This window comes from Metopolophium dirhodum, chromosome 3 (genome assembly GCF_019925205.1).
Source record: "Metopolophium dirhodum isolate CAU chromosome 3, ASM1992520v1, whole genome shotgun sequence".
NCBI classification, from domain to species: Eukaryota; Metazoa; Arthropoda; class Insecta; order Hemiptera; family Aphididae; genus Metopolophium; species Metopolophium dirhodum.
Window position 1 is genome coordinate 23,154,636 of NC_083562.1, and position 23,992 is coordinate 23,178,627.

The 23,992-nt window shown below is 34.7% G+C and overlaps 1 protein-coding gene across 3 annotated transcripts in view; it reads right to left on the bottom strand.

Moving 5' to 3' along the window:
- Positions 1-1,564: 1,564 nt before the first annotated feature.
- The window catches only part of LOC132941071 (paired box protein Pax-6-like), a 45,920-nt gene continuing 23,492 nt past the window's right edge, over positions 1,565-23,992 (bottom strand). For 2 of the 3 annotated variants that reach the window (XM_061008926.1, XM_061008925.1), the window contains 6 exons: positions 12,650-13,034; positions 9,364-9,516; positions 7,283-7,365; positions 3,567-3,883; positions 2,907-3,151; positions 1,565-2,284 (listed from right to left, as the gene is read on the bottom strand). In XM_061008926.1, coding sequence (XP_060864909.1) covers positions 2,199-2,284; positions 2,907-3,151; positions 3,567-3,883; positions 7,283-7,365; positions 9,364-9,516; positions 12,650-13,034 — 1,269 coding nt within the window. In that variant the 3' untranslated portion in view covers positions 1,565-2,198. The remainder of the gene's footprint in view (positions 2,285-2,906; positions 3,152-3,566; positions 3,884-7,282; positions 7,366-9,363; positions 9,517-12,649; positions 13,035-23,992) is intronic. The other variant, XM_061008927.1, reaches the window with a different exon arrangement.

Sequence of the window (23,992 nt, forward strand, 5' to 3'; positions counted from 1 at the left end):
TTCTTACGTCCTACCTATAACTTTAACAGCTGCTTACCACAAACCTCAGTGAAACTTTGAAATCAACACTGTTTAGTGTTATATTGAAAATCGTTATATTTGTCTACGATGTATTGTGTAGGTAGTAACCAGTAGGTACTAGGTATCTATTATTATACAGAGTGATCCACCAAGCATGCACATGGCACATCCACATTTTGCCTAAATTATTTAAACTTCAAATAAGTACTTTAAGTTTTTACTTAATGTATACCACCATATAAGAAGTAAACATTAACGATACTAACTTATATTTTCCAAATGACAACCATCCTTTTTTTCTGTGAATTGTTAATTATGGATGAAATTGTTTTTAAAAATATTGATGTATTTATAAATCAAAAATTGAACGAGTAGTTTTAAGTTATTTAAGTATTTAACCATATTATGCATTGATGATGATAGAGGTCAATGATAATAATAGATTTGTAAAATATACCTTTAAACTTATTATGGTTCTACGGTATAACCTGTATTAACGTTTTATAATTTGTTAAATTTGTCTGAGTATAATATGTAGGTACTAGATTAATATATATAACTTACATTTTATATTTTTGTAAAACCATTTTTAAGAACTTCTAAAGATTAAGTACTGAGGTTTATACATAGTGATAGTACTTATATTGTACCTATATTAATAGGTAGATCAATAACTACTCTTTTGAATTTTGATTTAGATATCTACTTCGAAAAATTATCTGCTTCAAAATATTTAGGTATGTACAATAAAAGTCAAAAGAGGTTGGTTATCGCTTGAAAATATTAAGTTTTGTATCGCCACAGGACACAGAAATTTGAACACAATATACTTCGTGTATGTATCAAATTTAAGTAGGTACCTACTTACAACTTTCAAAAAATTTTGAATTTGAATGAAAAAGTTGAGCATTATTAGTGAACCACCTTGTAAAACTATAGTATGTAGTTATCAATATTACCTTATGAGATGATCGTTCAACTGGAACCTCCAAAAAACAAAAAAATTGTGCTGTTGATATTTTATCATATTCGATATAGTGATATACCATATTGTGTCGTATTTTACTTATGTTCTAGATAACAATATATTAAAAACTTCTTGGTCATAATAAAATTCCGAAGGTCTCGCGAGTTTCACTTGATTTCGACATTCATCGGATTCATGTCAATATTTGATATAGCGTGTCACACGAGAACAGTCCCAGTTAAATTAAAACCAATCCTGCGGTGTTTCATGATACTTGTATACCTTAAATATTATTTGTAGCTCTCTTCCGAGCACAAAAAATAAAACTTATGATTCTAAACGGAATCGACGAAATCACTCATAATTATTTTTCTGTTTTCTCTGTCTCTGGAAACCGTATAATAAACCGTATCTGTAGGTATACAAATATTTAGTTATAAAAAATAAACAGATTCTACAAAACCCTCATTGTGCTGTATACCGAGGATAAGGACGGCGTCCATGCTGCTAGTTTGTAATAAATTATATCATATAGGTACATAATATTATAGGTGTATATAATAAACAAAGTCCACGTGGTTGTACAATATTTATTTACGATTCTCATTTATTGATAATATGGTTTTTTTTACACATTTTTTGTATACAACCGCGAGATCATGTCGCGATACAAATATAGATTGTGTAATGTACAAGTAAAAAAAAAGAAAAGACAAATTCGATCACTTTATTAGCTACTATAGAATCTATTTATCGTAAAAATAACATATTATTATTATTAGAGATATGCGAGACTCCAATATTGTTACACAGTAAGACTACGCGAGAAATTAAAACAAAGTAAAAAAGAAAACTGTATTAGAATCAAAATTAAAATTTGACGACTAAATCCCTCTCTACTATTCTATGTATGTATATATATATATATATATATATATATTCATATATTGTTCTGTATAGTGTTTATGTAGTTATAATATAAGGTTATAATGAACAATTTATTTATACAATAATTCCAATATTATTACGTAATATTTTAATATCTTACAATATAATATATAATATATAATAATATTATGTACGTACCTACATTGGTACAAACATCAATTAAAAATCTTTCACGTTTATTAAAATAAAAATTAGATCGCTCAGAACATTCTTCGTAATGTACATAATATAAAATATCTCTTCAGCGGTTACCGTCATCTGTTCACTGTAATCTCGACCAGTATGTGTGTTCCGGTGCTTGGCTTAATGGTATTTGCACCGGTACCGATACTCCGGCCGATATTACGCCTGAAAACACGAAATGTCTAATATGTGAAAAAAATATATATATATATCAACATGTACAAAAAAAACCGTGAAAAGTCCAGCGGAGCACCTCGATTTATAGGTTTCGGAAAAAATTCAAACGTATGTATTATAATTTATAATATTATACGTATATAGTATTAACCTGTATGCTTAGTTGAAAGCGTACCCGTATTACAAGTTACAACTGTGCGTATATCACTTTAAAGTTAGAGTGGAATAGTTTAAGTGGTTTGATTAGGTTACCCGAGTGTTTACAGCCTAAAGCGTGTGAAATTAACCTCGCCCGATAGTGCAGAATGTGATTATGTGTTTTGTTTTTTTTCAGACAACTGCAAAAACCATGACACCATAATACATTATGTGCTTAAGACTTTTTTTTATTGATGAAAAAACACTAAATCATCTACCTAAGCCATATTATTATATAAATCAGGCTAACCACGTCGTTGTTGCCTTACCCACCTGTTATAAGTAATAATAATAACTATTATAATTATAAACACATTGTTACTCAACCAACCGTAACTCCCCCCCACACTCAATAATATCCTATGTTACCAAGGGTCAAAAAAAAAAATTATAATTTATTATAAATTTTTACCTGTGCCCGTAGCACCGGGTGACGTGTTGGACGCGTGATGAGTAGAAGTGGGATACGCCGCCGGATGCGTGTTGGCGTTGACCGAGTGTGCGGGAGCGGGTTGGCAAGGGACGCGCGGTGACGACGATACCGGGTGGTTGTACAACGAGTCCGGTGGCGGGTGATGGAACATGTACGGGTACGAGCTGGCCGGGTGATGATGGTGATGGTGATGATGGCCGCCGGACACCATGCTCGACATAGAACTGAAACATAATACATCAAATAACTTGTGAGAATCGCCGCAAATATTCCTATACTGAACGATGCGCGGCCGTTACTTATGTATGGGTAAACATTTTATATGAGATGTCCACTATTATAGGACGTGTTGAAACTTTTATTTGGATTTTGGATACCCTTTTTAAACTCTACCGAATGAAATATAGTCTATATTATGTAGGTTAAATTAGGTACCTACCTATGTACACATTGGAAGTTATTTTATCATAATATTTGACTTTAAACGGGTCAAGAAAAAAGTGATTATTAACGAATTTGTTGAATTCAAAAGAAAATTTATATTTTTTGTTTCCATCAAAAAACTTTGAATTGCGCGATTTCGATATATTTCTACCTTAGATACCGTTAAATCGGTAAGCTCAGCAAGTAAAGACTTACCCGTAATTGTCGGTGGGCATGGTAGCGATTGGTTGCGAGATGGATTGGTACATGTGGTTGAAACCGGCCGCTTGGATCGACGCCAGACGGTTGTTGTGGCCACCACCACCCCCGCCGCCGCCACCACCAACCGCATTCGACGTGGCGCCGGCCGGTGGACTTACGGACGCGGATGAAGAAGAAAGCGCAGCTGGTGTACCGTTTTGCTGGTCAAGTCCTCCACCTCCTCCTCCACCACCTCCGCCACTTCCACCCCTGCGCTGGTTTCTCAATTTCTCTTCACGTCGCCATTTTGCTCGACGATTGCTAAACCACACCTGCACGAAAAATTAAATTATAGATTTAAGTTTATACTCCGACGGGTTATAATAAACAAGTAAAATGTACATTTAAGTAAATACTATATATTGTATATTAACACGATATAATTGAAATATTTAATGCAGTTAAAAATAATGGTGCAACTACACATTTGTGACTGTTCCGCCTCTTTCATGCGTACATAGGTACACCGCTCGTTTTCAGCGGTTTCTATACTCGAATATATTAAACTATTCCAAAAAATAAATGATTTGCAGTACATCAGTAATATGGCATAAGTTTCATTAGGTTAATAGTCAACGCGATAAACCATCGTGGCATCACAATATATAACATATACATTATACATATAATATGATATATGTGTACACGCGTCTTGGCGAGCGTACATGCGTTATTCTTTCTGTATCTATTTTTTTTCGGATGATATACGTCTGTCGTGTATACATATGTTTTGGCTTTTTTTCCGCTCGTGGGGATCGGACCGTTTATGTTTCCATTAGGATTTATTACGAATGTACATATAGCGTGCGTACATATGGATCGACGGATTCCGTTTCGACTGTGCGACCATTCACCAAACGCACCGGTCCGTGAAAACTACGACGAGCATATTATTATGGAGGCGGTGGTGGGTTTCGTGTATATGTTTCTAATTTAGCTAATGACCGGTTGCCCTACATAATATTCAATTCCGCTAATGTTGCGGACGAACGCCCCTTATAATATATATTATCGTTTGTGCCGGCTAGTAAACCACCCACTGATGTACAAAAATATAGAAGGTACCATGTACCATTTATATAAATATAATAAATACGATTGTTGTGCGACGCCGGGGGTCGTCGACGATGTTCTTTTTACTCACGCCCTGCTCCTGTTCGATTGTAATAATAATATTATCATTGATTATATAAATACTAATATTTATAGGAACATTTATATACGATTATCACCAACATAAACTGATAATATAAATGTGTACGCCGTATACGTCACAGAGACTGCAATTTTATTAATTTCAGTACGTTGAAATTCAATATTAACATTTTTATTTTGTTTTTTTGAACTTAAATAAGTTTAATTTGAGGTACTTATATAACTCGAACCATACATGTGTTAAATTTATTTTTACCCTCTTGAAAGTTGAAATTTGAGTTATTAAGACTTGAGTCTTTACTGGAATATAATATATGAATTATAATATATATCCGTGGACCACGTGTAATTATATTCAGTCGTATATTAACAGGTACACTACTCTGTGTGTATGTATGTACATTGTACACATACGCGTACTATACGCTGCCTATATTATGTGCCGTGTTGAAAGTTCAACGAGTTCGCAATATATTAAATATTTAATTTCGAAGTCAATGTAGGTACATAAACTATTCCGGATCTGATTAAATATTTCGAAACGTATATTGCGCCTGATTTATACTTTAATAGCTAATTCATTATACATAGACTCGCGAGCACGTTTCGAGTCTATAGTATCTACTATAACTATACTCTATATTATATGTATTATGCATCTATATACCTATACCAAAACCAACATGCATGCCTCGGGGCAAACTTTTGTATCCTATACAGTTTCAATAACTATATAGGTATTATATATAATACAAACACCATGTCATGTACCTATGATATTGTTATAAGTTATAGCTGAAATCAGAATGACACGAAGATTTTGCGATTATGATTACGAAAATATTAAAATAACGAGTAATGGTGACATAAAATCATAAAGAGTTAGCATTATACATTATCGAATATTAAAGTATAACATATATAATATAATATATACTTTGGTCTTGGACCTAGCAGAACTCAACGTGGATAATTTTTATACGACATACGTAACGAGTAGTATTTTATCGTCCCGTCAATAATTAGGTTATTTTTCTTCGTTGTTAGTATTATTATTTATTATTAATGTTACCTATACCGAAAACGTTCAACAGGCTCGTTGCGCGCGACGGTCGTTGAATTTATTGTCGGCGCGAGGGAAGTTAAAAACCGGCGGTCCCTTTGTGCTCGTTAAATTTATGTCCACCCCCTGGTACACACAAAAACACACACGCACTCACACATATGGGTTTTTATTATCGTCGTGAGGGCGGTCCGCGATTAATCAGTTTCTTTTTTTCCTTCTTTCTTTTTTTTCTCCCCCGATGTCCGGCAGCAAAGAGGACAATTTCCTAACTGGTGGTGATCGTGGGACTGCTGCTGTGTACGGCTATAATACATGTAGTAGGTATATATTACAGCTATAGTGTGCGTGTAAGTGTATATATATATATATTATTTTGGTGTGGTGGTGGAGGGGACGAGGGCACGTTCTCGGTAATTGAACTGTCCCCAATTGCTCGGCACAAACAGATTATTTTTACTGTATATATATAAATATAATAATAATAATAATATAATATATCGTATATACGAGTATAATATACCCGTCGCTAATAAAATCAAACTGGCCTATATATACGCCCGTCCTCGTGTCGTAACTTAATTGCCTGAGTGAGTGTGTATGTGAGCGCGTACGTGGTAGTTAGGGGAGAGGTGATTTGCAGAAGAAGATGTTTCCGTGTTTTTATGTGTCCGTCATCGTATTAAAACGGAATTACGCTGCGCAAATCGAAGAAACCGACCGTTGTTATATTACATTAAGTACATACAGTCCATATCTATTTTGTTATTATGTATATAGGTAATAATATTATCAAACAGTTTCAGCAGTTTTCTTTTTATTCCGGACGTCTTGTTACACTCACGTCACTTCCCCCTGGAAAAGGGGGAAAAAGGCTGTTTTCATTTTTTATAAAGGGATGAAAATTCATCTCACGCCTACGCCGCGCCGCCGCCGGAATGCCAGTTATTCGCATATAATATTATACGCGGTGCACCGGCGACTGGCGGCAGCCAACCACGAGCGCACATACCCGTACACACGGACGGACACAATACCCTGGTGTGGGGAGGTTGCCCCCCTTTTCAAAATCAATACCTCGCACCCTATCGCCCGTGGTTTTCATTGTCGCCAGCATGGAAATCCTCGCCACGAATAATATTTTCACTAACTCGTTCCCCGCCACTGCACCACCGCGGATCATATAACAATGTAGGTATACAATATAATAGTATTACACACGGAACACCGTCAAAGACGAATGCGTCCGACTTCCGAATAATACAATTGTTTGTCTCAATGTCTGAAGTATATATTATTATAACGTTATAGGTATACTATATTAGTAGGTACCTACATGTTATACTGTTTAGTTTATGTTTCGTCTTAATAATATGTAGCTGGTATAGGCACTGCAGTATTTATATATTTTAATATTTATATATGTGTATAAACGTGCGATTATTAGTATTACCTGAATTCTGGCTTCCGGAAGAGATATGTTATCCGCCAGCCTCTCTCTGGCGAACACGTCCGGATAATGTGTTCTCTCGAATTCTGAAAGCAGAATAAATTTGATTACATTTATATATTATGCTCATCAGAGGCACGTGAGGTGAACTATCTTAACGAAAAAGCGGACAAGTTAAGTACTATTTCTTCTAAGATGCTTATGACTTATGAGTTTTGTGTTTATGAGTATACCTTGGTTGGAACTATACATAGACTTACGAAATTCCCGCCAAGGCACGTATGGATTATAGGATTTTGGTATAATTCTGTTTATAATTTTGTAATAAAATAAATTAAATTGAGTATAATCGAATTATTAGTTACTACTAATACCTACAAATATAGGATAAGTACACACCTAGTATCTATACTAAAAGTTGAAATCAATTATTTAAAAATATGTATTTATTTTGTTCCAACATAATTTTAATAGAGGTGATTTAAGAGTGGAAATTTCAACTATCCTAAAATATGACACACAGTTGAAGTTGTTGAAGAGGTATTCCTCATTAATATTAAAGAACATTATCACTTTTATAGTATTATTGTATGTATGATTATTAAACATTTTAGACATATTTTGCCCACAGTAAAAAATAACACACATCATTGTAAAATCAATACATTTATCGCTTCGCTCAGAATCTAAAAAAAACTAAACAAAGAAGGGGTGCGATTAATGAGATTATAGACTAGATAGTTTAAAATATTTTATAACTGTAAATCCCGTCAGATAATTATATAGATGACAACAATAACTTTGGTAAGGCCGCCTACATCTATTATATTATGTTAAATGTCTCAAATTGTCTCCAGTCAAATGCCACTAGTGGGTGGCTTCTTATCCCGTACTCATGTATTATTGTAACCCTTATCAAATATGCTTATTGTGCATCAAGTACAGATTATATATATTATTGTGTAAAATAAAAAAAAAATGTCTCAAATTGGGAAATTTTGTTAGTGATTATATTATTATACAATATAGGTATATTTTTTTGTCATCTAAATTCTTTAAATTATATTATGATACAATCGATAGTGATCATCGGGTAATAAATTCGCTAAAATCAGCTTATAGCAGCATATTATAATATGCCTTACGATATTATATTGGTTATCAAACATTGACTTAGGTATAAATAAATAAATAAATAAAAATATTTTATCTTTTGGCAGACACAAATCACACTGCCAATACTTATTAGAGGTTTTTTAGCCTACCTACAATTTAATATTTTACTACCTAATATTCTAAATTGAGACTAATGGTTATCAACTCAATAAATGTATAGTGTCAAACGACATTGATCGATTTAGCACTGAACGAAGTTTAAAACATACACTATTACAATTTAGTTTGAACACTACAGACTATAATTAATAGGACAACGGCGATGTGTTAACACTACAGTTAGTTTGATTGACTAATGTTGGTTGAGAAATAATGCGAATAGCTTACGAATAATTAACGGCAAAATTCAAATTGTATAATGCAATTGACAACAACAACAACTCAATATAGTCTAAATACATATTGTAGACCGACAAGAGTAAATGATTAATGAATATTGTGTACGACGAGAGACTAAAACTTCAAAAAAATGTTTTCTTTTCTAATTATTTATTTATTTTATTTAAATAACTAATAATAAATAAATCTAATGAATATAATATATGATGCATAATATAATAATAATATCGATTGCCAGACAAGATACACTGCAGTGTGATGTTTATATAAACCGAGGATATAGATCACGTCTTAGATCGATGATAACTATTAAACCTTTTAAATACAAATTCCTAATCTGGTTCCAAATCTAAAATATTATAGGTATAGGTGTTGCTATCAAAACAAAATTCAGTCGGTCGCTGAGAATGCGCCATGGATTTCAAAACACGGAACTATATTATAATATCAGTCTTATTGGATTGAGCTTTCAGATATATTCTGCCTCGCGAATTTAATGATATGTATGATGTGAATATGTGATACACGATTTTGTTGTTTTATACGTATGTTGACCACCTATAACTAACCTTTTTCTAAGCTGTCTATTTGGTCGTTGGTGAAACTAGTCCTGTTTCTTTGCAGTTTCCTTTTCAGTCTAAGTCTTAGTTGCGAATCGTCGTCCGCCGACGAATTGTGCTCCGAGTTGCCATCGGACGTGCTCTCCGGTGCCAATTCAGCAGCTGAAACACGCCAATTCGAATTCAGCTAAATTCGTTTAAAAAACATACGGGAATCGGGAATTTGGGAATCCAATCAAGTAATAGAGTATACCTAAAGTTGTACCTAAATATAGTATATAATATGTTTGTATTGAATACTCATATTCATATGTCATGAGAAACTCGATTCTTCCTATTGGAAACTGTATCGGATCTCTGCAGAGTATTATATTATATATTAAAGCGGTTTTCGGCCGTCGTAGTAAGACGATTCAAAGTTAAAATTAATTAAATATTATCAAGAAAACACCGATCCTGCCGTCAGCACTAAAATAATATAGGTAATATTATATTACGGTCACATTATAATAATATAACGCCTGCTATATTGTTTTGATGTAATATTATCGTTTTGTGTGTGCGCGTGGTATGCATTATATAGTAATAATGATAACAATAACATAATATAGGAGGCCTTTACACGGGTTTTATAGGCGTTTTGTTCCGCTTTCGATTTTGATCGGCTCTCGCGCGATCCGCCAGCGGAGGGTACATAATTATAATATTATATATAAAGGTGAGGTACGCACATACAGGCGGGCTATATAGCGGGCGACGCGATCAATCGGTTGTGTGTGTGTGTGTATGTGTGTGTGTGTGAGTGTGAGTGTGAAGGGTGCGGGCACACGTGTAACCGCTTGGCAGTGCGTGCGTGTGCGCGAGTTGCGTGAAATATCCCTCGCGGCAGCGGCGGCCCCGGCCGAAGGGACGGTGGAATAAGGCGGTCCGGCGCGGGCCTATCGGAACTCTCGAGGGGGCCGACGACGGGTCGGCAGGCGGTGGTGGTGGTTGCGCGCCGGTCCGGAAGGCCTGCCCAACCTCCCCTCCGCCACACCGACACCGTTGGTCGTCCCGTTGTGGCGACGGCGATAGGGCGCCGCAGCTGCTGCAGTCGGCGCGTATTGCACAGTTGCAGACTTGAGGGACGAGCGACGGTGGTGGTTTGGCGGATAGCCGGAGGGCCGGTGGAGGCGGTGGTGCGGGCTCCCTCGCTGTTCCCGGAAAATCGGCGGCCGACGCGCGTAACCGGATTTCGATCGGTCGGCGACGAGGGTGGCCCGCCACCGCCGATCGCGCGCGCTCGCGTAAACAAAAGAACCGGCCCGCGGCCAAACTTAATTTTTATGCTGTTATTATTATTATTATTATACGTATTATTATGTAGGTACGTGACGTTTCGGCCCGGAAACCTCTGTACAACGGACACCTCTACAAATGTCGAAATAATGGGCGATGGGCTTGGAGAAACCCTTACAACAATACTCGTACCTATAATGTTGTATCATAAGTCATAGCTCATATTATATTATTATTGTTTCGTCTTAAATACTAAACAATATTCCTAATGGGTCAAGAATAACTGATACCACAGTTTTCAGTTTAAATAATAAATATAGATCAAAGTTTTGAACCACGACCGAAAGTTTTTATTTTATATTTTTTAAAATAATATGTGATAAACCTATTGTTACTAACCATTCCATAATAACCTTTTTATTTCGGAATCATATTATTATTGGGCAGTTACTGTTTTTCGAATAGGCAACCAAACATACTTAACGACTTATGAATATAATGTTATAATATTAGTATGTAACACAACAATTCTATTGTATACAGAAAATACCATTGATCACAACATACATGTAATTTACGTGTGGTGCCTAAATCATATATTTTAATCATTTGATTATAAATTGAATTGTTTATCGAAATTAATTGTTATTAAAGTTTCACATTTTATATTGGTCTAAAACATGCATTTAAATTAAAATAAGTATTTTTACTCATTAAAAATAATTTACAAAAAATTTCGTATATATATTATGAACCTCGAGGGTTATGCTTTAAATTCGGTTTGAGTATAAAACGTTATATTTATGCTCTTAAATCACTTCATGGGGAAAAAATTGTAATTTAAAGAAGGGGCGACGATATAATATTATGTTTCAAAGGTTGATACGTCTGTGTGCGTGCTGTCCTTTTATGTGTTAAAAAAGCAAGTTAAACGCAGCGTATATAATTGCGCGTGGAATTTTTCTTAAAAAATAGTAGATGTAGATTGAATATATACATACTAACACAATAATGGAAATATTGTGAAAAAATAGAGGGAAATATTTTTAAGTTTTTGGTAAAATTAATTGCTTTTTAGTTTTTACTGTATTATAATATTTTTTCGATAAATACCTTTCTTGATACCCATTTTATTATAAAAATTCCGTCCTAGTGACTGGGTGTAAGTCTAAAATAATAGGAATTTATAATAATATATAATCGGGTGGAGTTTAATCGTATTATTCCATAGCGAATTTTGCATAACTCGATTAGTTTTAAATATAAATGAATCAATACCTACAACTGCAGATTTTTGTATATATAGTGTATACACTTTGTAGTTACTAATTAATCTATAAATTATTTTAAAACAATAAATAATTTTTTTAATATAGCGAGAAGAAAAGAAGAAAAAACTTTGTTTAAAAGTTTTTTGACAATACATATATAATATATAATATTATGTATACACGTTAATTTATATAAAACGTTTATTCATCACTTCGCTGAAATCGTTGGATGTAATAAAAACAATAACCGTACCTATAATAAAAATAATATCATCAGTGTAGCCTGCAAAGTTCAGTTAAGAATACGAAGGGGTGAAAAGAAAAACTGATTAAAAACTCGCAAGCTCTAATAAACTTTATTATACAGGATAATTTTTTTAACGTAAAATCATAATTATATTCTCAGTCATTATATATATATACTGTATATATTTTAATTGTATGACTAATATTTTTAGAGAAACATTCAGAATACAAAAATATGAATACGAGGTCAAAAAAATATAGGGTATCAAAATGTGAAATGAACCTAAAATGTAAACCAATTTCGTTGTAAAAACATTATTCAACTTAAAGTCTGTAATAACTAATAAGTTATATACTCCCTACGTATGCTTAAAAGATTTAATGGAAAACATTTATTTCAAAAACACTAAATGCGAACGATAAAATAATGAAGAAAAATCGTCTCACATTAGGTAAAATATAAATAAAATAATTGACCGATCTTTGCCGGCGGTGCTCACCTCTCCTCTGGATATCGTCCCTGGACACGGCGGTGAGTGACGCCGTGGTGGCCGTGGCCAGCGAGGCAGCCGCTGGGTTTCCCGGATGGTGGCCAGCCGAGCCGACCAGTGCCGGGTGGTGCGGTGACGGCGCACCGCCGTGCACGGGTGGGCCGCCAGCCGAAGGTGGTGGTGGTGGTGGCGGTGCAGCGTACCATGGCCAACCCGTTTGCCCGTTGAACATGCGAAGCTTGTCGTACACAGACTCTGCCGCGCCGCCGCCACCACCGATACCGCCACCACCGCCGCCGCTAAGGCCATTTCCACCGCCCGGCTGGTGCGTCGACGAGGCCTGGTGTTCCTTTTGTGCAGCCAAGTTCCTCAGCACCCGGTTGATGGATGACACCTGTGAAACACAATAAGAGGTATTTATAATAATGTGCTGACCTTTATAACCTTATTTTCTCGTTACTGCAGCTGACTTATAGTGCATTGTGAATAATTTTGGGAAATGCGCATATTGTTATCATAATTTAAAATAGTCACCTATATATTATAATATAATAATATGAGGGGGTGGTTTGGAAGTCGAAGGAATAACTATTAAATCTCCGTAAAACCCATGTGTACCTTTGAGTCTTTCCAAAATTATTCTCTAAAAGGTTCAGATAGTTACCAAACTTAACACTATTATTTTGTCCTAATATATTATATTTTGATTAATATATTACGTGGGACTTAATTGATATCAGATATTAATTAAAATTGTCTAAGTAATTTGCGCCGAATATCGTCGTTGATAATATCGATAAAACCTTTGTACGTAACACTTGTCCTATATACCGTATATAAAAAGGTGATTTTATATTTTTGTTTTAGATTCATCTCAGTTTATATCATACATTTATAAAATCTCGTTACGGTGACTAATAACCTGTGACATGATATGAGACTGTGTTACTCGATGAACGCTGCAGGAATCACGTGACCCGTCCAAAACAGCTAGCACTGTTTGTATATATGGGTTTTTAAATTTAATTTTCGTGACAATGTTCTGGGTTATTGTTATTACTATCATTATTATTATTATTATCGTCGTCATCGAGTGCAATTATTATTATTGTTACGCTCAGTCGTGTATTATATTCAACGTGCGTACGTTTTGATTATCGCGTGTAAACACGCGTGTTATAATATATATATATGTTGTGCGCGTAGAGTGAAGAGACGCGGTCGACTGGAGAAATCGCTACGGCGGCGGTGGCGGTGGGAGGAGGAAAAAAATTTGTTTTAATCAGTCCGCATGCATTGTCCGTGCGCAAATCGGTGTGTTAATTTGGACAAATGCAACGGCGGCGGGACAGGCCGAAGGGTGCAGGCATCGACCGCTGCCGCCGCCGCCGTATAATGAAGTATTGGCTGGCCAAGTCATTGAGCAAACATAATAAAACAAACATTTTGCGCTAAAGGAGAGCGTTTAGAAAAAATAAAAAGGAAAACAGGGTCGACGGGGTTGTTGCGTGCACACTGCAATATTTTTTAGTTGTTTTATGTGCAGTAATTGCGAGCTTTTTAAAATTAAAAGTAAAAGAAAAGGGGGAAGGAGAATATTTGTTTGTTTTTCAGCTCCGCTGATAACCAGAGTTTCTTTTATTCGTCTATACTATTTTTATTTTTGTAATACATATTATTCGGGTACCTCCTGCAAATTCTCCAGCAATCCGAAACTTGCACCTCCGTTACCATTTCGTTATATACAATTTAAATTTTAAATTATAGTTTTATATTTTAAATAAAAATAATAATACTACAACAACCGATAAATAGATACTGCAATTACGTTCACGCGTCGACATTTCCGATTATATTACTGTCAGTAAATGATAATATAATAGTAGGTATTGTATTATTAAGGCACCCGGTACACAAAATAAGGCTATTCGGGAATAATGATCTTGTTCTGTAGAATCAACCAAATTTGATAATTTTTTTTTTAACTAATAGAGGGTAATATTCTACAGGTCGCTACTAACTCCGTTTTTCAATTATTTAATCTCAAACTTCAAAATAAGTCTTCAAAAATAATACATTTTTAATCGTTTATTTTTTAATTTATATTATACCATTATTTGAAATAAAATTTAAAAAAATAGTTCGATGCGGCCTGAAGGAAGTCTTCTTCTTTCAAATAAAAAAATAGTTATCAAAATCCGACAATTCTACAAGGCCTGAAAATTATTTCCGTGACATAATTTTTTTCGATATAATACTCCCCAAAATCAAGCCCCGCTGAATAGGTATCCGGCAGTAGATTAGTGAAAAAGTATTATAATTAAAGTGGCAACTAAAATATAAAATTTAACTTAGGATTGCGGAAACTTTTAAAAACTGGCACCGGGCCTCTTAGCTGCAGCCGAGTCGGGCGGGATGACTCGGCGACATGAGTGAATTAAAACGGCGGAATTCTGAACCACAGTCACGATAGCCGTCAGGTTTGACGAAAATTCTAATCTGGTTACGACACGACTTCCGCAGCGGGGTATGTGGATATACGCTGCAACATCCTATAGTCGGAGAGACGCGCTCGGGATGGCTATATGTACCCCCGACCGAACGCGTAAGGAAGAGAAAAAAAAGGAATTACTCATATATATATATATACGTACACGAGAGAAGAGTGAAGGATAGTGAGTTTGTATATTATATATATATTACTATATGATACTGGTTTATATTATATATATATATACATATGTAGAGGGTGGCCCGAAAGACTAAAGGTTTTTGGACCGTGAAACGCGTCGTACTCGTTAAGTGTAATTGCGTTACGTAAACGGCTGCGTAAGTCTGCGCGCGAGCTCTCCTCTCCTCTTTCTCGCGAGCGTCGTGTCGCCGCGACAACCAATCGACGGAGGGGTGGCGAGTCGTGTAGCGGCGGGGGTTGTATACGCTGAATTCATATATATATATACACACGGGGTGAATATTGCCAGTGACAGCGGAGACATAAATCCTACGGGATAAAAACAACGCGGACCCGGCAGGCAGGGATGTGTATATATATATACATATAATATATACGAGCAGCAGTTAAATAACAAGTGTAATATACGAGGTCGCGTATCCGCCGGCGGTGGTAGAGGAGAGGTAACGAGCTTCAGCAGTGGGGCGGCCGCGCGTTCAGCGAAAATTAACAACGAAAGACCACCATTTTACTGCCTCCGGGCGGCGGCTTCGTCGTGTACATATTATATATATACTCGTCAAGTCGTACGTATATATATATATGTGTGTGTGGCTCTCGAGACGAACGTTTTTCGTTTAAATTGTTTTTTTTTTTACCAAAACCGCTTTCGAACCAGCAGAGAGGTTCTTGATGCCTTTTTCATAATTGAAAATTAATACATTTTCATAATTATATTATTAATATAGAATTAGGTGCGCAGCCGGCAGTAAACCTAGTTGATATTGCGATAACCTAGGTACTTTGTGGAAAAAAAACTCTTCTTCGGAATAATATGATGCACATATTAATATCCACAATATGCACTTATATATTATATTATTATATAAACAGAAATGTGTTTGAAATCGAACCGTTATAATACAATTCCGATAATATAATGTTTCTCGTACGAGTGTACCTATATGCTACGAGGGGTATGTTTTGACAGAAGCCTATATATATAATATTATAAACCTAATATGTATTATATTGCATATAATTTAGTAGCGGATCGGATGGTTTTATAGTGCACAGCAGTTAATGTTTAATAACATCGTATAAATTATTAAAACAATTTTTCGCCTCATTAAATAATAAAAAAATGTGATATGAGAAATAAAAGTAAAAAAACTTTATAAAAACAATTTATTGTGTAGGTAGAAATAAATAAAAACAAAAAAACCATAAAGTGATTGAAGCTGACGAAGAACGATGGTACGTAAAAAAAAATCAAAATAATCGTGCGCTTTTCATATTTTTTAATTATTCTTTCAGTTCCTGCAACAAACTACCTATGTCCAATATTAGTGATAAAAATAGGAGAATGTACCCATCAATATTATGTAGGTACCTACAAAATTGTCCAAGGATTGTGCACATAATTCATAACGAGTAATGACTAAAAATCAATAGTCGAAGTAGATCATTGTCATTTATCAGAAAACAAATTTATTAGAATGCGCAGATTCTTATAAAATGCGACCTGATATAGGTAGTAGTGTAATCAAAACAATTTAAATTTTTTATTTTATTTGTCATAATATTATATAACTTATATTTTTTTTACGAAATAATAAATTTTTATTCGTCAGATAATTCAGGTTAATTTTTGTAATCCGTCTTGAATTTGGCAAACTCACATCTGCTTTATGTTTTTGTGACTACCTGTCTTCCTATGTCACAACTTATAACATATATTTTACATTCTTATTTAACAGACTTATCTATTTTCAACTTTTAGTAGATATTTCATAGACGAATATTGTGTTGTATGTATATTAATACCTATAATGTCTATAAATATTATATCACATCGGTAACAGATCAACTGTATAATATGTTATAAAGTGTTTTACTTTTATCCAGAAAAATATTTCCAGTACGATGAAGACAAATTATATTAAATTATATTAAGACCTCCACATGTTACGTTCGAAGCAGGGGACTTTTAGGAAAGATACAAATTTACTCGTACATCAGGTATATTATGATGACGTACATTATTACATTAATTGTTAACTACCTATATTAGTATCTACCTAAACGGCAAAGCAGCAGTAACTCGGTCACTGTACCTAACAATATATCGACAGCAACACACACACATACACATACGATTATACGAACTTACGCGTGAGTGGGAAATGCGTCGTTGTACGATATTATATTATAATATATTGGCAACATTTCGGGGAGAGAAAACAATGTGTCGGAGAGCGGATTTCTGCGTACGTGCAACGTCCATTGATCCGTCACACGTATGACTCGTGAGGCGTGTGACGCGTGTGCGACAATAAAATCTGTGACAATATTTATATATATAATAATATATATTACATACATACACGAGTATAATATATTGTATATGATATAGGGGCGACGGCGACGGTGGATTGCGATTGTGCGACCGTGTGCACTCAGACGAACAGTGTTCGCCTTGTTCTAAATCGCCGAACGGAGCGAAATTACCTCTGGTCGGTTCTCAAAGTCTGTGTAGTTGGTATGTACATGTACAGTGTACATAATATTATACGTAGTGTGATATTGTAAATGCGTATAATAATCGATATACGTAGGTATAATGTATAATGTTATACACTTGTTATTATGTTATCCACGTGATGTACTCATTGTGCACGAGAGAGAGAGAGAGAGAGAGAGAGAGAGAGAGAGAGAGAGGAACATATATATATATATATATATAGGAGGAGTTGGATGTGCACTGAAGGATGTGTTTGCTTAACTAAGTACCTACAATTTGTATTTTTGTCGAGATCGGATATCTTACAGACAGCGATTAAAATGTATTAAAACATTCCGGGTAGTTCGAACAACTAAGCAACGCGTGTATAAATCATGTTTGAATGGCTTATAAACAGCTCTCGATCACTTCATATTGTGCATGCAAATTATAGATATTTTTCGATGCCACTCTGAATCTTAAATTAAAAAAATAATATTTTCTGTACACCTTTAAATTCTACGCTCAATAATCATTATGTTACATTTTGTACACGACGAGTGTACAGGTATGTATATAAGCAGAATGTAGAAATACCATACCAAGTATACCGTCGTCATAATATAGAGAAATATAGTATATACAATACAATAGTTTTCAGTCGAACGTCGTAATACTACCTACCTACATCAAAGAAATGTTGTGGATAAAGATGCATCATATTATTTTGACGAACAGTATACGAGTATTATTTTACGAAAAACGTATTGTGTTACAAATAAATGTTCAAATCGAATATTCAACCAAATGTTAAAATAGTACCTACCTATAATATTATGGAATATTCATTACATTGGAGTATTGCATGGGGTATTGACCGTGCAATAACGATCGAGGAGAACCATAATATAGTACCTAATGTTTAATATTTAATGTTACACATTATATTATATAATATATTATAGTGGCATAGTGTACAAAATATGCTCTATTTATAGCACAATAATATATTTTAAAGTATAATGGCGAACCGTCACCTTTGTTTTTGGTTATGCATTAATATAAAAATATTATTAATAAAACATTAAAGGCTATATTTTTCTCTCTATTAAAATACACATGTTTTTTTCCGTATAATATATTAAAACTAAGTTTTCTTTACGATACCAGATGGGCATGTCATATGGAAGAATAGAAGACTAAATAATATAATGTATTATTATAATGGAATAATCGCTGATCCTGCAGTCAGTTGCCTGCGAACAGGAATCTTTTGTCAATCACAATACGTTATAAAAAATTAAAAATTTGTAAATCATGCGTTCGATATAATATTATTTACGATAGTAGAGGCGACGGCGTGACCACAGCGTGAAACGGGATCAGGGGATTGGGGGCCCAATATAATATTATATTAAATAGATCGGCCGGCGCGGTTTCGTATTGATACGATTAAACAGCGGCGTACGGGGCCCTGGTCGGCGGGGGGGCTAGGACGAAAAAAATAAATATATACACGTTACATAAAGGGTAGAGGATTAAGGAAAATTTCAAACGGGGACAAAAAATATGCTGGATTCGATTATGTGCGGCGACGGACCCCGCGAAAAGCTTAAAACTGTCGCGAGAGACAGCAGCAGGAGCTGTGTACCCATATAAAGGCGACGGTACATATTATAATATATATATATATACATATACCTGGTATGTACATGGTATACATGGGCGCGTAGGGGTCGGGTCTGCGAACGACAAAGTTTTCCGGACGGCCGAGTTTTCGCATGCATGCGAGTAAATTTAGAAACGTCGGCGGGCTACATAGGCGTCCGACTATGGCGAGTGTGGGGGGGGGGCGTATGGATTTTAATAGTATTAGGCCCGTGTAATCTGGTCGACGGTATAATTTGTAATATAATAATGTGTTAAAGAGTGCGAGGGATGAATCTAAAATCTATGCTCGCGAACGCTGCGGCATTGGGTGGAGGGTGCAGGGGTGTGTACCGTGTATATAATATATACGCGTGTGTACAATATGTGTGTATATATTGTACGGAGGCTGCAGTGGAGAATTCATTATTGCGCGAGGCCTATGCCAACGCCAGATGGGCTAATCAGCTGATCTTTATTATGGGCGACATTCTTCTGGACCATCCGACTGGAAACCGAATAACCGGGGCGAGTGGTTTTGATACGTCAGCCTGCGTTTGACTCGGGACACACGGCTGCGGCGGCGGTGAGTATAGCATATTATATATATACGCACGCCACGGAAAACCGATTTTTTTATTATTTATTATTATTTTTTACTCTACTGGTTTTTTTTTTCTTCGTATTTTACCTTCTATATTTTTTTTTATATATATTTAACAGAAATGTCTATCTGCAGATCCACTAAGAGCGGTTCGATAATCTTGCGTGTTTGATGTCTGTGCCGCTATTTACACAAACCACCAGTACCGCGTTTATATATATATATATATATATTGTATATTATAATATATTTTATGGATTAAATCTTAAATAGATGAAAAAATAGTATTATTACCTAATTTTTCCAACCAAAAAAATATGAGTGTATTTCACGTTTTGGATAGTAATGTGTTTTACTAATACTTATTTCTGGGTAAACTGTGTTTATTTTTTGTTTAAATATTAAAATGTATACCATTTAAACATCATTGATAGCCGGATAGGTATGGAAGTTGGATAAAAAAAATGTATGGAGGATATAATTATAATAATATTGATTTCTTCAAGAACTCTCTTTTTAGTGAACTATAATACTGACGAGTACTGTTCATTTATTAGTTATTACTTATTTGATTAAAACAATTACATAAGAAATAAAAGTTTTCATTATATAAATAAATATATTTCTCTTTAAATAATTTTTATGGTGTGGTTTAAGAACGTAATATATTAGACCATTGTAACTAACGATTACATTTGTTGGATTTAATTTAAAGTCATCGTTGTAAAATGATTTCAATTCGAACGCACGGCGTCGGGCCTTTTAATTAACGGTGGGGTTTTTTCAATGTAAAATACGATTAAACTCGTTCGTCGCGGGCTTTGGAAGTAGCGGTTTCAACAATGGGCCTTAAATTTTGACGAGCCTATTATTTGCGGTTACTGAGGAGTTTTACGCGAGAAAAAAAACGAAAAAATAAAAAAGCGAAAAATCTCCAGGGTGCATTTTCAGAAAGGGGTGTGGGAATAATTTAAAACTAATTGGCGCCGGACGGGAAAGTTTCTTTGTCCGTAACCTATTGCGGTGGAATGGGTGGCGAAAGACATTTCTATAACTATAAAATATATAGTCATATCTTATTTAAATGACAATGCCACAATGGCCGTATAAAGTTTAAAAGAGGAATTCCTTCTCTTTGTTATTATTATTATTTCGTAGTCCGCAAAATTACAGAGCGCAAAACGTGGCACGTACACCAAGCAACGGGCTTCCGTCCATGCACACCCGACACCGGACAACAACCCTAAACAGAAGACTTTCAATCGCAACACTCCCCCGCAGTAGTATATATAAAAAATAGGGTGTGGGAGCAATAATATATAATAATATAATATTATGTACAATTTAGTTTTATTTTTTTATTATTTTTTTAGGGAAACATTACCGTTGACGTTTATGTAAGCCAGCGATGACAGATGACCCGACTTGGGGCTTCGGACGCTTGACCCCTCTTTACGACGAATTTTCTAGGGTATATACAAATACATATATATAACTACACCGTGTCGCAATCCGTCAACCAAGTGACTGCACGCTCACGTAAATAATATTACGAATATTATCGTTTGTATAATGTAACCTTCTTTGGAAACATGGGTATATAAATGCAATAGCCAATAACACTAAATACATCACCAATCCAGCTTGGGTCACATGTTATGATATAAAAAATATTAAAACTGTTTTGCAATAGCTACAGAGTTCTGGTGTATTATTATATACCTAGGTAGGTACATTATACACCATGGAAGAAAAATCGATGTATACCTACTTATAGTTAATATGATATTATTATGCAAATTAATCTCTTAAATCAATTTAGGGTCGATGGTCATTCGTATAACGGTAAACATATTATAATATGTTGATATTTCGTACGTCGGTTCACGATTATCGGTCTTCTGCTAAAACTATAGGTACGTACATAATCATAGTAATATATCGATTGGAGTCATACAGCAGGAAAAAGAAAATGTAACTAAATGGTTTTTTTTTCAAACAAAATATAATATATACGTCCTTCCAAAATATCGTGTTATGAGCGAAACGGACAAATAATAATATCCACGCGATACACACACACACATATAATATGTCATAGTATATCGCGTATAGCAGTCCGCGAGTTTCACGTGTTGTTATTTACCGTAGGTTTAGGTGGAGAAGTGTTTTTCCACCGGAAATCGAGGGGAAAATATGGCCCCAAGGCCGCCGGCGCCACCGCCGCCACCCTGTCGATACGGATCAATGTTTTAGGCTCGGCCATGTTTTCCCGCGACGCGTTTTCCGACCAATCCGCAATAATTTTCCACGCCCTGATGGTCGCCCTACCGCCGTTATTATATATATATGTACCTTTTATTCCAACCACCACCACCACCGTGCACTGTCTTCTCACCGACGAGTTCTCTCCTCCGCAATATAACTGATGGCGGGGCCGTGCAAATATTATTATTATACACATTATACACATATTTGGATATACGAGTTGCAGGCTTAGGTATGTATCCAGTGTATCGTATCCATATGGTGCACAATATTTTTAACCAGACCCTTTTTAACTGTCAATCGTTAAGCAGATTATTTTTTTGAAAATGTTGATGCATCTCAATTTAAATTAGAATGCATGGTTTCTGCAGAGATATTAAACTTTATGTACTAAGGATAATTTCCTTAATAATATTTTTACATTATATATAAAGTAAATGTCATGTTTATTCTTGTATTATATGTCTCTACTTATTATACTTGGGCAATTTTTACAAATTATAACATTTAAGTAATTACTATAATTTTCAAAGCCATTATTATATCTTTAAACTTGGCATCATAAAAAATAATAAATAGTAGTATATACTAGAGTATACATAATTATATTTATATAATATACTATCTGACGCCATGCCCTTTTTTCCCATAAAAAATGCCAACAAAATAAATTAAATGTTGTTTAAATCGTTATTTAATATAAAATGTAATACTGTTTAAAACGTAAAAAAATAGAAATTAATTTTAAATCTCGATGAATATAGTAATATAAGAAACTTTTTTCTTATGGGTAACAAATCGCTAGAAGAAATAAACAAATATATGCAATTATGATTTTACCAATTACCGAGCACGGTAAAAAATAAAGTGCCCAAGTATCAAATACAGGTTTAAATTATATTCAATCATAATAACAATTTCATTTTATGTAACCAATGAGAAACATTTATAAACAAAAAAAAATCGATTTCTATCGTGATGAATCTCAAAATCCTTGTGTGAGCACCTCTTTAAAATGCGAATTTTAGAAAATTCTTTTTTTAGTTTTTTAGTACACCATAATGTCATGATGGTAGTGCGAGGTACTGTCAAAGTGTCAAAGTTAGTCAGTCAGGAGTGAGGACACGTCCGATTATTTCTATATAATATATTGACTAGAAATACGGAAAACTATAGGGTTTTGTTATATTTCAAGCAGTGCAAATATAATTTCTTGCAGATGAAATACAGGCATGCATCCTGTATATTATTTCGATGATGAGTGATCGAACGATTCAAACGCGTACATTATTGTATACGTCACCACGAGAGCAAGCGATTATAGAACTCATAATAATAATAATAATAATGATATATGGTTTAAAGTGGCTTCGTCGCGAATGACGGCCACAGTGCTCTTAAAAACAACAAATCGTCGGTAATTGACCCGTTTGGTGGAGAGTCGTGAAAAAAATGTATGGGAGGAAACCGCATGCACTTCATGCATACACACACATTCACACACACATAATGTCGGGGTAGGTTTAATGGCCCACATCCCAGGAGGACAAACTGCTGCACGAGCGCAACGACCACTCGAACACGCTCTCTTTTCTTCGGTTCAAGCTTTTTTCATTTTTTTTTGTTCATGACTAATTCTATTTTTTTTTCACTTGTAAT